This window comes from Trachurus japonicus, chromosome 11, assembly GCF_045865225.1.
Source record: "Trachurus japonicus isolate A0001 chromosome 11, Traja_1.0".
NCBI lineage: Eukaryota > Metazoa > Chordata > Actinopteri > Carangiformes > Carangidae > Trachurus > Trachurus japonicus.
Window position 1 is genome coordinate 34,241,636 of NC_140917.1, and position 12,554 is coordinate 34,254,189.

Consider the following 12,554-nt stretch of genomic DNA (forward strand, 5'->3'; position numbering starts at 1 on the left):
CATGAAGACGGTCAAAACCTGCGCAAGATAACACAGTCAGCTGTCTCCACCGGTTACTACACACTAACCACAGACTCTTACATCAGATGACGCCATAGCTACAGTATGCTTGGCTTCTTTCAGTAATGACAATAAATATGGAGAGAGTGCATTCTGTTAAAGGGATAGTTCAACATTTTGGCAAATTGGCCCATTGCAATCCCTATAGTTTTAGGAGTAGGTTCGTTACCTTTAATTGTCAGTGCAAGCTATTTTTAGAACGGCGGAGCAGAGCCGTGAGCTGCTCAGAGCTACGCTACGCAGGCTAATGGGATTTCTTGGTTTCCCTCATCAAACTCATCAAACACACAATCCAACAACTCCAAAACCTTCTGGTGGACAAGTTGTGACCTGCACATTCACCACACTATGAGATAATAACAGAACGTTACCAAACAGAGTTGTTTTCAAGGCAAATGCAGAGACTGCTTGCTGAAAAACTGCCCCCAATGGGAACACGCATCAGCGGTTTTGCATGAATTTACCTAAAAAACAACTCCATCTCGTAACATTCCATTATTATCTCATCTTGGGAAACCAAGAAATCCCATTAGCCTCGGTAGCGTAACTCTGAGCAGTGAACCAACTCCTAAAATGTTGCCAGATTATTATGGCAATGGACCAAAATGTTGAACTATCCCTTTAATGTTAGTTCAGAACTCTTGACAGCAAAATGTGTGAAAAAACATTTGATAAAAAGGTTCATAGAACTAATATACTGCAATAGGAAATGACAGGTCTGATTTCAATTGTCAATTAGCACCAAGACATCAGCGCCAGCTTCTAGTCCAACACAACTATATAAGAAGTGAATTTGTAAACATTATACATAGGGACTACACTTCTTGGCAGATTATAGATACAATTTGGTTTAAAAAAAAAAAAAAAGTAGATCATCAGAGACTCAGACATGTGAGTTTTCAGTGGTTAATGACACAGAGCAGAAGTGACTGTATCATGAAATGCTGGCAGTGGCAAACTGAAAAGGTGGGATTAATTAAAAATAATGAGCTGCGTGGGCTGTGCCAGTCACATAAGCAACTAATATCATGAACTTTTATCGCAGTTTAATTCGACATTTTTCCAGTGGAAGAAGTTTCACAGCTGGCAACCAGCAGCCATCTGTAAACGTAAGAAATATCTCTCCTTCACCTTCAGATAGTTAGTTTGATTTGTTTCATGATTGGTTTTATTGATTCTTGAATACATAAGAAATAACAATTAAATGTAGTTTTTTTTGTAGTTTTTCCTCATTATCAACATCCTATCCTCTTATTTGTGCTACATTATTGTTCAGTCTGCTTGTGACAGAATAAATAGGCTGCACCTGATGAATAAACTTTGTTGCTTCAGTCGGAGACAAGCATTATGGGAGGAAATATTACCAATGCCCATAAAAGGAAAGAAAATACAAAGCCCCGAGTTCATATATTTCTATAATGTTCCTGCAGGGACTTCAGCCTCTAGTGGAGCTTTGTGCCTTCACCTTGACATGCTTTTCACTCATTCAGTGCCATTCATAATTATAACTATGCCATTAAACAATAGCTCTAGTTCTCAGTCGTTCAATCTTCATTTTATACCATGCAATTTTTTTAGAGCTTTTTTGTTCTCCATGCAAATGAAAGAAGTGCAGTAATTATGAGAGGGAAATCATTTCATTGCTGATGTACACTGGGAGTTTGTCTGCAACACAGCGCGGTTTCCACTTGTTCCTCCATTCACACACAGCAGGGAATAGAACGCTATCATGCAAGACACTGGGATCAGCATCAGAAGCAGTCTCAGCTCATGGACAGTTTGACATGTGGACAGGAGCTGGCCGCCGGTCCAGCAGCCTTCACTTGCATTTCATGTTGCCAGCTCGGTGTGTGTGTCATGTCCACAGGCTGTCCACACACAACATTAAGACTTTGCCAGTTGGTTGCTAAAGACCGAATTTTAAACGTTGAGCGTTACATGATTTGGTGCAGTGAAAACATGCCACCACTGGATGATTCTCATCACCAACAGCCGTAAAAACGAAAGGGCCCCCCTGCCCTGCATTGTGGCCCCTGGAGGCTGCAATTATGCCCCATTATACGGCATGGTAATAAGGAGTTGGACAAAATGTACAGCATATTGATGGTGCTGCCAAAACAAAGACCACAGGGTCCTTAAAATCCAAAGTGTTCACCCCCTCTGGAAGATGAGCTTCATGGAAATCTGCCAAGGCACAGAGGAAATTTCCCAGGCAGCTTCATGTTGGAGCGAAGGTAGCGCTGTGGGAACACTCGAGTAGCCAAAATGCAACAGAGTCATCCTCTGGCAAGTACCACTGTACGGCAGTCAACTATGTCTAGTGCCTACATGGAAATCCTGCCCTGAACATTGGGCTTGAGGAAAGTTTGGAACATTGGAATATTAAGATTCACAAACGTCCACCTGACGCCACAAATATCCACCATTGATTTCTATGAAATCATGATTAGTCGTCTTTTATCACACTTTTGACAAGCCTACAGTACAACTGTGAAATGAAATGACTGGCATCTCCACAGCTGGAGGCCACTAACGAGGCAAAAACACAACATGCATACACACAATACACACACCGAACCGATACATGTGAATGATATTTACTCCACACATTGACTTGTGTCATAACACACCAGTGTTGGGCACGTTACTTTTAAAAAGGAATTTGTTTTAGTTCAGTGTTGGGAAAGTTCACTTTCTACATGAACCAGTTCAAAGTTTAGTTCACAAATTTCAAAATGAACGACTTCAGTTCATAATCCAAAATTTTTAAATAAGTTCCCAGTTCCAAAAATGAACTTTTTTTCCCCAATATGTTGCTGCAAGCTATTTAAAAAAATATTGCCACAGCCCATATAGAACCACAGACAGCAATTACTTTATCAGATTTAACACTGAAACTATATGTCAGATTTCATCTTCATATCCACTTTTGAATCCTTATCCAACCAATTTATATCAGCGGTGTGACACTGTGGTGGCTGCTGTTGCCAGATTGGCTGGTTTTTCCACTACATATTAAACCCTGTTCACGCTGTTTTAGCTGCGTTTTCACCTGGAAGGCTCTATGGAAATCTGGCACACTCTCGAACAAAGTCATACTGTGAGAGAGCGCCGTTCACAAATGGCAGAATGAACGCGCAGGCACAACACTGATAGTTACTAGTTACTTTCCCCAAAAAGTAACTGAGTTAGTAACTGGATTTTATTGTCAGTAATGGTAATGGGGTTGTAACGGGGGAAACTGTAATTTTTTGGATTACTCACTACTGAAAAAGTAACGCTGTTATTTTATTACACTATTATTCCCATCAGTGTAACACACATTACACTGTTGCTGATGTGGGTCACGTGCATCGTTAGCAGAGGAGGTATTACACACCCAGACCATGTGCCATTTGTCTTAACAGTCTCTCCTCATCTCGACTAGGTGCTTCCGCTCACATAGGACCAACAACTACCTGGTATTAAGGACTTTTAACAATTGTACCTTATTGCCATTTATTAGAGCAGCTACTCTATAAATGAGTTACAAGCAAGCCGAGAGGAGAAACATGCTGGGTTTATAAATCATGTTGGCACTTTTAAAATGATTCTTTTCTTTGGTGTCTGACACGTGAGCCGGGGCTATTATAATATCTCATGTGTCGGTTACTGATAGATCGTTTACTCAGAATATCTTGGAGAGCACAATAGCGCAACAATGCTGCAACAGTGCTGTGTTTCCAACACTAAACAGGATTAGTGTGACAGTGAGAGGTTGAGGGAGGGAGGGGCGGTGAAGGGATAGAAAGAGAGAGAGAGGGAGAGAGAGAAGCCCCTAAGTGAGTCTTTCATTTGTATGCCAGTGGATGGCTGAGAGGTGTGTTGTTAAAAGATAAGGACTGGCCTCTGAGGCCACTGAAGACTAACAGAGGGCCTGGCACTGCATGTTACAACAGCAGTATCACAGCCGCTCCACTGTGCTCTACAATACATTGTAACAGATAGGATGCCACTGACACCCAGAGCAGGCAGGATTTGTTTCCCGCACACTATACTAAATCCAAATGAGTGCAACATCACACCGTCCTCCTCCTCACACCCTGAACTCTGTGAAGAAGTGCACCTGCTGCGCGGCCCGAGCTAAAAAACCCGCAAAGTGTCACTAAATGCAAAGCAAGAAAATTAAGCAAAATCAGAAGAAGAGGAAGAGCCTTGTTCTTCCGAGACGGCTAAATTGCGATACCATCTGTTCAAAGGGGAAAAAAAATGCCTCGCCTCCATACAGCTGTGCCACACGCTGCTCTTAACTCCTTAACAATAAAAGCAAAATAACACCCCATGATATTGCTCTAAAGAAAACAAATAATCTAGCGCTCGCAACCCTTGGTCATCTGTCTTGGTCTGAAATTTCTCAAAGTAGTTACGTGTCATTTATTCAGCTTTTCCTGCCAGCATATTTCACAAAGCTGAACAGGCTGGAATTTGCTGAAGCTCTTCCGCTGCAGGGGTTGAAATACTACTCAGGCTATTAGATTGAGGATGCCAAAAAGTTGGCCCCATGCATCACGTTGAAGTATCACTACTCTGTGTTACGCTTGACAAATGTCTTGGCTTTTTTTTTCCCTGTTCTGTTATTTTACCACCTTTGGTTTTGATCTTAGCCAAGTTTTGAATAAAGCCTGTTTCCATCTGCCAAGTATTATCTGAGGAATTCTTGTCATCTATGAATTAACCCTGCGGAAACACATCTGCACTGGAAATGTAATATCACTGCATCTGATGCAACTTGCTGTACTTGACTGTACTTGCTGCTGTGCAGAGCGGTGGTGGGGGTGGTGGTGGAGGTGGTGGGGGCTACAGAGTGTTTGAGGGAGGGGGGGGCGATCTGGGCCAAAAAGATCATGTGACAATCTTTAAGGATCGATTCTCAATCCATGATTTGAATTGTTAACATCCCCACAGAGTTAACTTGACTCATATGATCGTATGATATGTTGTACATACATACTGTTGCTCAGATACAAAACATGCCTCTTAATCTCTGATTCCTGATTCCTGTGTCCTATGTCACTTTAATTTATTCTGAAAGTCAGATTCTGCTGCTTCTGAGGGTCCCTCGACCCAAAGATGTCTTCTTAAAGTGCTGTATTTTATTTTGAAAGTTCAGTCAGTCCCCAGCAACTCCTCCGTCTTGGACAACAGCTGCTGGTGGTTGTTGGTTCTAATTCTGCTCAGCTGCAGAACATGTACTACATCTACCACTTAGGTACAATGTGGAAGAGCAGGACAGAGACTGCTGTCGCCAGCTACAGTTAGTTTGGCTAACCATTTAGCCAGTAACAATAGACTGGTTAGCAGTGATTGGCATTTAAAAAATAAACATGTTACAAAAGAATCTTCAATTGACATGATTTGTACAATTTATCTGTAAAGGAGATCATATTTCAAAAAATATTGCTCTCCCTCGTTTAAATAAGGGACTTTTGCTAATTAGCATTAAATTAGCATTAAAGGAGACATATTCTGCCCCCTTTCCACAAATTAAAATAGTTCCCAGGTGTCTTAAAGACATGTCTGTGACATGCTTCAGTCAAAATAAATGCAAATGAACCACTGCTTGCCCTACCCCTTCTACCAGTACCAGGTAGGGGTGGGGTTATGCAAATTTGAAACCTAGTTACATCACTGGAAGACAACTGAGGGAACAGCTCGTAAAATCACATCAATTCCAATCTAGGGAGCCTGAAATTACAGATTTCTTTTTTCTCACATTCTGGGGCTGTAAGGCAAGACAAACACCTAAATATATGTTAAAGAGCCTTCAAAAAGTGATATTTCCATAACATGTCCCCTTTAACGAGAAAGTGCAGCTGAGGTTGTGGGCAAAGCACTGGTGGCATTAGAGGAGGTGGCGTGGTTTATAGTTCAGACACCATGAATGTCCATCCATCCAGCCATCTCTATGATAACATTTGTGCTAACCATCTTGTCTAAAATATTTAGCTGGTAAGAGAAGATTTGTCCTGTTGTTGGTTCTACATGAAAGGTCGGGGGATCACCAAACTCATTAGGTCTGATCCTCTGGACACCATAAATGTCTGCACCAAATTTCACGCAGGTCCATCCAATAATCACTGAGCTGTTTCAGTCTGGACCAAAGCAGCGGAGTGACCCACACTGACACTGCTATTCCTCCAGTCAGGCTGCTAGCATGGCTAATGAAAATAATTTGCACCACAAAAACAAATTACAGCCGTGTTTTCCCTACAAAAAAATTAATAGGGAATTACTGAGATGTGCAATTTGCAGAAGAAATTATAAACGATTCACATTTGCAAGAGATAAAATATAATTTAATTTTCCATGCAATCTTCCCATTATTACAAATCACAGGTTTTGTCCCATTTGAAAAGGTTTCAATCTTATCTTCATGACTGGTCTTGTCTGCCGCACCAGTTGGATGCAGCTTCTTTATGACTGTATCTGAAATATTTTCCCAACCATTACACTCAATTTAGATGAAAATGGCTACAAGGACAGTGCCATAGAGAACACGACTCAATTAACAATGCTTGGCTCTCTACAGGGCTGGACAAGCAGAGAAGTGCCTGAGGGGGATGAGTTTTTTTTCTCTTTTTTTTCTGGAAATGCTGTAACAGTCAGCAAGGATTCACAATGCTCAGAACGGATTATTGTATCCGGAGGATTTAACATAAATAATGCAGCCCACGTGCGTTGCACACTTCTTGGTCTTCTCTCTCAAAGGAATTAAGCTTGTGTGTAAACAGAGACAAACACAGTCACATGAACATCCAGCTCTAGATTTAGCACGGAAGTGGAAGTTCTGCTACTTTGATTAGCCACTTTGATCAGTTTCCACGTTGGCAGTGTTCAGACTGCAACAAAAAGACGACACGCGTTCTTGTCTCCGAATTGAGAATTACATCATTTTTAATTCTTCTCCAATGGGATTAGCAGCAGGTAACACAGAGATCTCAATGCGCCTAATGAATTACATGAAATGAGATTTGGCTGCAATCATAGTAACCATTCAAGACTGATGGGGCTGCCAAGAATGGATCATTGGATAATAACATTTCTGTGATTTTGTTTGGTAACAATTGGATTCAGAGTAATTTGATACTGATACTTCTAGTACAAACAGAAATTCAACATAGGTGGATTATGTCAACCATCAAAAACAAACATCCAGACAAAGATACTGTACTCCCATGTGTCATCATGACAGTAATCAGCCAGAGGTAACCCAGGTCTGCTGTCTTTTGTCTGAACCAGAGAGAAGAAGAAAAAGCGCCTCCAGCAGAACAAATGTTTTGGCCCGTGGCGATGCGATGCAGCAGAGAAGAGCGGCGGCGGGGAACATGCATATGAGTGAATGCTAAGCAGTGATAAATAAAGGCGACAAATGTGAACCAGAAACATGCCTTTGTCATTTCATTGATGAATACAAGCGTCTATTTGTCAGCAGCCGATGGAGAACACTTGTCCCGGGATGGTGATAGATCCAGATAATACAGAGCAACTCATTCAGCCTCTAATTTGCAGCGATGTGGTTCGATTTATCATCTGGCAGATGCCGGGGGTCCCCTCCTCCCCCCCTCACACACACACACACACACACACACCTCACCCCCCACTCAGATACACAGGTGCAGGTGTCGGGGGATGCAGTTTACAACTGTGACAATGATGGGAAACAGCTGGTCCAAGAGTCATTCTCTACGACCTCCACGCATTTGAATTGCAACCTCTGAATAAACCTGTCACATGTGGTTAGGTATGGGCTGCTGGGGCAATTTTCCAGCGTAGGGCCACCTCCTCTCTCCCTCTATCTGCTAAATATGCCACGTTGACGCCGGAGTCCCTGGGGAACTTGCCTTGACAGTGCGGCAGGAGGACTCTCTTGGCTAATGCACAAAGGCTCTGACTCTAAGCCTAATATATTCATCTCTGGCAGGTGTTGATATTACAGCCAGGCCCCCACAAGACTGTGCAGGTAAGCTACAGGACTAGATCACAATAATGCCTACAATAACAAATTCACACACTTTATGCTAACACATTATGTATCCACGGAAACAAGTAAATATGGTGGGCCATCCTTGCTGCATTCTATTCAGAGCAGTTTCATCTTGATTATCAAGAGCAGCTGAGTCTGTACACTGATATAGGTGCATATCAATAAATTAGAATATCATGGGAAAGTTTATTTATGTCAGTAGGCTATATTCCAAAAGTGAAACTAATACATTATATAGATGCATTACACACAGAATGAAACATTTGTGTCTTTATTTATTCAATTTCTTTGAATTCTAATGATTATGGCTATGAAGACCTAAAATTCAGTATCTGAAAAAAATATATTATAAAATATATATATATATATATATATATATATAAAAGACCAATTTAAAAAAGCATTTTTAATATGGAAATGTTGTCCTTCTGAAAAGTATTGTCCACCATAACTTGGTTGGGGCTATTTGACTTGAACTACTGAAATGGACTTTTCCATGATATTCTAATTTATTGAGATGGACCTGTACATATTATTTGACTGAAGTTGAACCACAGTTCATTCAATGTCCCCTTGTTAAAGTTTTGCAGAATTCTCATTAAAATGACACAGGCTTAGCAGTCATTCATGCTTTGCAGCGTAGGCATGGATAAACAGACAAGTACCACTTTGATACTGAAGAAACTCAAACACTCGACAAGTGTCAGTGAAGTTATTCATTATAAGAAACATTTATTCTCTGTGATTTCTAAGATTATGCATGAGTTTGCGTCTGCGATGGATATCGAAACAGTGTCTGATTTGTCTCCCTGAGCTGAGTGTCATGATGACCTTTGGTGCTTTATCTGCTACCTGTGTTGGTGCAGGCCAAATCAACAACCAGACAACAACAATAACTTCCAGTGTTTTTTTTAGGACACAACAACAAGCCTGACCTCCTCAGCCCTCACTGTGTCTTTTCCCTCACGTCTCGCCCTCCTCCTTTATTCTCCAGCCCCTGCCTCTGGGGAGCCACATGTTGCAGTTTGCAATCCTCTGATCCAGATTAACTGGGACATTTGTCAGCAGAAAGAGAATTTCATGTAGAATCTTAAAAAATATATGTTTTAAACAAGTCTTTGGGAAATCTCAAAAGCTGGACAAATAAGACATTAACTGTCTTTACAGATGCAGAAAGAGGTAAATGTTGGTTTAGGAAACTGAGACATTTGGTTAAGGTTATAATAAAATATAGCGAATGACACACACTCCTGCTCAGACACTAAACACCAACTCTTAGTCTTAGTCTTGTCAGCAGCAAAATGGCTCACACTTACTCACACTTGTCTTGCTGTTAGTCATCGAGGGACGACTACACTCGCTCCTGTGTCAGCGTTTTCAGATTTATCTGTTTTGTATCTCCCAAAACGATTAACATCTTAATTGAATGTAAACAGACTCACATGCTTTGTTGACTCTTGACATTTTACTGCTGTGAATATTAAAGGGATAGTTCAACATTTTGGAAAATTGGCCCATTGCCATAATCCCTATAGTTAGAGGAGTATAGGTTTGTTACCTTTAATTGTCGGTGCAAGCTATTTTTAGAACGGCGGAGCAGAGCCGTGAGCTGCTCAGAGCTGCGCTACGGAGGCTCATGGGATTTCTTGGTTTCCCTCATCAAATTCATCAGATACACAATCCAACAACTCCAAAACGCTCTAGTGGACAAGATGTGACCTGCACATTCACCACGCTATGAGATAATAATGGAACATTACAAGACAGAGTTGTTTACAAGGTCAATTCATGCAAAACCGCTGATGCGCGTTCCCGTCAGGAGCAGATTTCAGCAACCAGTCTCTGTATTTACCTCAAAAACAACTCTGTCTGGTAACGTTCTGTTATTATCTCATAGCGTGGTGAATGTGCAGGTCACAACTTGTCCACCAGAGCGTTTTGGAGTTGTTGGATTGTGTATTTGATGAATTTGATGAGGGAAACCAAGAAATCCCATGAGCCTCTGTAGCGTAGCTCTGAGCAGCTCACGGCTCTGCTCTGCTGTTCTAAAAATAGCTTGCACCAACAATTAAAGATAATCAACCTACTCCTTAAACTATAGGGATTATGGCAATGGGCCAATTTGCCAAAAATGTTGAACTATCCCTTTAAAGTGGAATTTCACTAATTTTACACATGTGGATCAGTTTACATGTCACAAGGAGTCCTGGTATACTAGGATAAACATTATGGTGCTGATGCTAGACATGTATACTCACATATTCTCCATACGTGTCCTGAACTATGGGAGGAGCCGGTCGGTATCCGGCAGCCGGTGGGGCGCCTCTGGCTCTCTGCACCCCCCTCCCTCTGGAGGATGGAGCCCGGCTGGGTGGGGCTCCTCTGGGTGCTGCTCCTCGGGGCACCGCCGCATGCAGGGGAGGAACCCCTCCTCGACTCCTGACACAAGACACAAACATCCCCAGGTTTAGATCAAAGAGTCTCATTTGGATTTAATTCTTGTTATTCTGTTAATTATTGGAGGGAGAACTAGTTTATATGACACACAGTATATTCTCCACATATCCACACAACACGTTCATCTGAGAAAGCATTAAAAGATACTATTACAAGGACATCATTATATATCATCAATATGAGATGTCTCCTGTGTTCCACGTCTTCATGATGAGGTGCTGTAATTTATTATGTTTGGAGTCAAGCTGCCTCGTCTGCTTCCACTTCCAGTAAGTGATTTCCACCAAGTCGATGACTTTGACGATGAATTTGATACATTCAGTGTCAGGTTTATGTGAGTAGGTGGAGAAAGAGAGGAACAGTGAGGATGGAGGGCAGGTTCCTCCAGTCGAGAGAAAGTGAGTCACGTTCATTACTCAAAACACAGCTTGTCTTGTGGCTGAATTGCTTTTTCTTGCCTATAAAGGAAAATGTAGAAGAAAAAAATGTTTTTTTTGTGCCAGCTCAGTGATGGATGTTTGTTGATTTTTTTAAAGGTCCTACATTGTATAAAAGGTAGGTTTGCACACTTGTTTGATTATAATGCAGGTTAGGGTTATTTATTAATAGAGTGGAAGAAGATTAATACACAGCTTGTATTCAGAAACGGAGCCTTCCAACAAACCGTCAGGACTTCTGTAACGTTGTGATGTCACAACAAACCCCTCAGGCCCCGCCCACTCACACCCACTGTCCAATCTTGTAGGATTTGGTGTCTGTTTTTTTATTTGTCATCTATATATGATATTTCTATTCCGCCAATCAGAATACAAGCTCAGAGCCCCCTTTGTTCTGATTGGATCACTGACCTGATGTTTTGAGAGCTCCAGAAAGAAGCCTGCAAGAGATGTAAAACTACACTGACAAGCACAAATACAGTAGCTATATCTTCTAATGGATATCAGTAGTTTTTTTGTTTCTTTTTTTTTAGAATACAAAAAGTGGAAAATGTGAGGCATTTAAATAAAAACATGCATTAGTACTCAGAGGGAATGGCATCAAACAGCAGAGTTTTCAGCAATTGTTGTTAGATATTGTAGAGCACATTTCTGAGATTGATTTCCCCTTTAATATTTAAGTAAACAAGCATGTCTGTCTGCAGAGAAATAGCTACTGTTACTGCTGAGATACTGATCTCTACTGTCATCCAGATGAATTAACACAGGACCCAGAGTCAAACCTGCTCTGTAATCAAAATGGAAGCAAAGTCAAGCTGCTCTGTTGGAAATCAAAGGCAGTCTGACCTTGTGGTTTGGTAAAATGTTGTCTGGGCTTTTTACACCGACTGAGCTTTCTTTCAGAAGCAGTTAACTGATCTGAAGCAGCAGCAAAAAACCACCAAGGTTGCTCTCCAGGTCATTTTCTTTCTGTGCTTTCCATTTCAGCTGTCAGCACACAGCATTGGTGAGACATCACACATTTGGGACAGAAGGATAAAAAAAAGGAAATCTTTAATTTTCTGACTAACAAGGACAGTGGTGGATGTTTACTTGATAGAAATTGGACCACCCTCAAGCAGAGAGAGAGAGAGAGTACTGAGAGTCGATTGTCCTTTAAGAGCTGGACTTCATTTCCACCAGCAACTCTAGTCAAAGTCAAAGCAAAGAGGAAAAGGTGACGCTACAAAGTCTGCATGCAAAGCTCCATCAAAATCCAACACGTGTTAGTGTGAATATGCAATAAACAACACACGACTTCCTGTGCAGGAGCCTGTGGGACTTCCCGTCTTATCACACTTGCATTAGGCATGGTAAATGCTAATTACAGTGTAATTTAAAACACAGCCAATTATATTCTGACTCAGAGCAATACAAACACCCCATCTCTGTGACCTTGTTTATCTCAAAATCTGATGAAACGAAGTGTGTTTTCTTTTATAAACACAAAGAACAAACAAATGCTTTGTGTTTTTTTTCCCCTTCTATTTTTAAAGCCAAAGCATCAACACACACAGTGTAAAAGTCTTGTAATGGCC

At 41.2% G+C, this 12,554-nt stretch overlaps 1 protein-coding gene across 1 annotated transcript in view; it reads right to left on the reverse strand.

Moving 5' to 3' along the window:
- The window catches only part of khdrbs3 (KH domain containing, RNA binding, signal transduction associated 3), a 129,310-nt gene that overhangs the window by 26,895 nt on the left and 89,861 nt on the right, over positions 1-12,554 (reverse strand). The window contains exon 6 of the mRNA XM_085792344.1: positions 10,342-10,522. Within this exon, the coding sequence (XP_085648470.1) occupies positions 10,342-10,522 (181 nt within the window). The remainder of the gene's footprint in view (positions 1-10,341; positions 10,523-12,554) is intronic.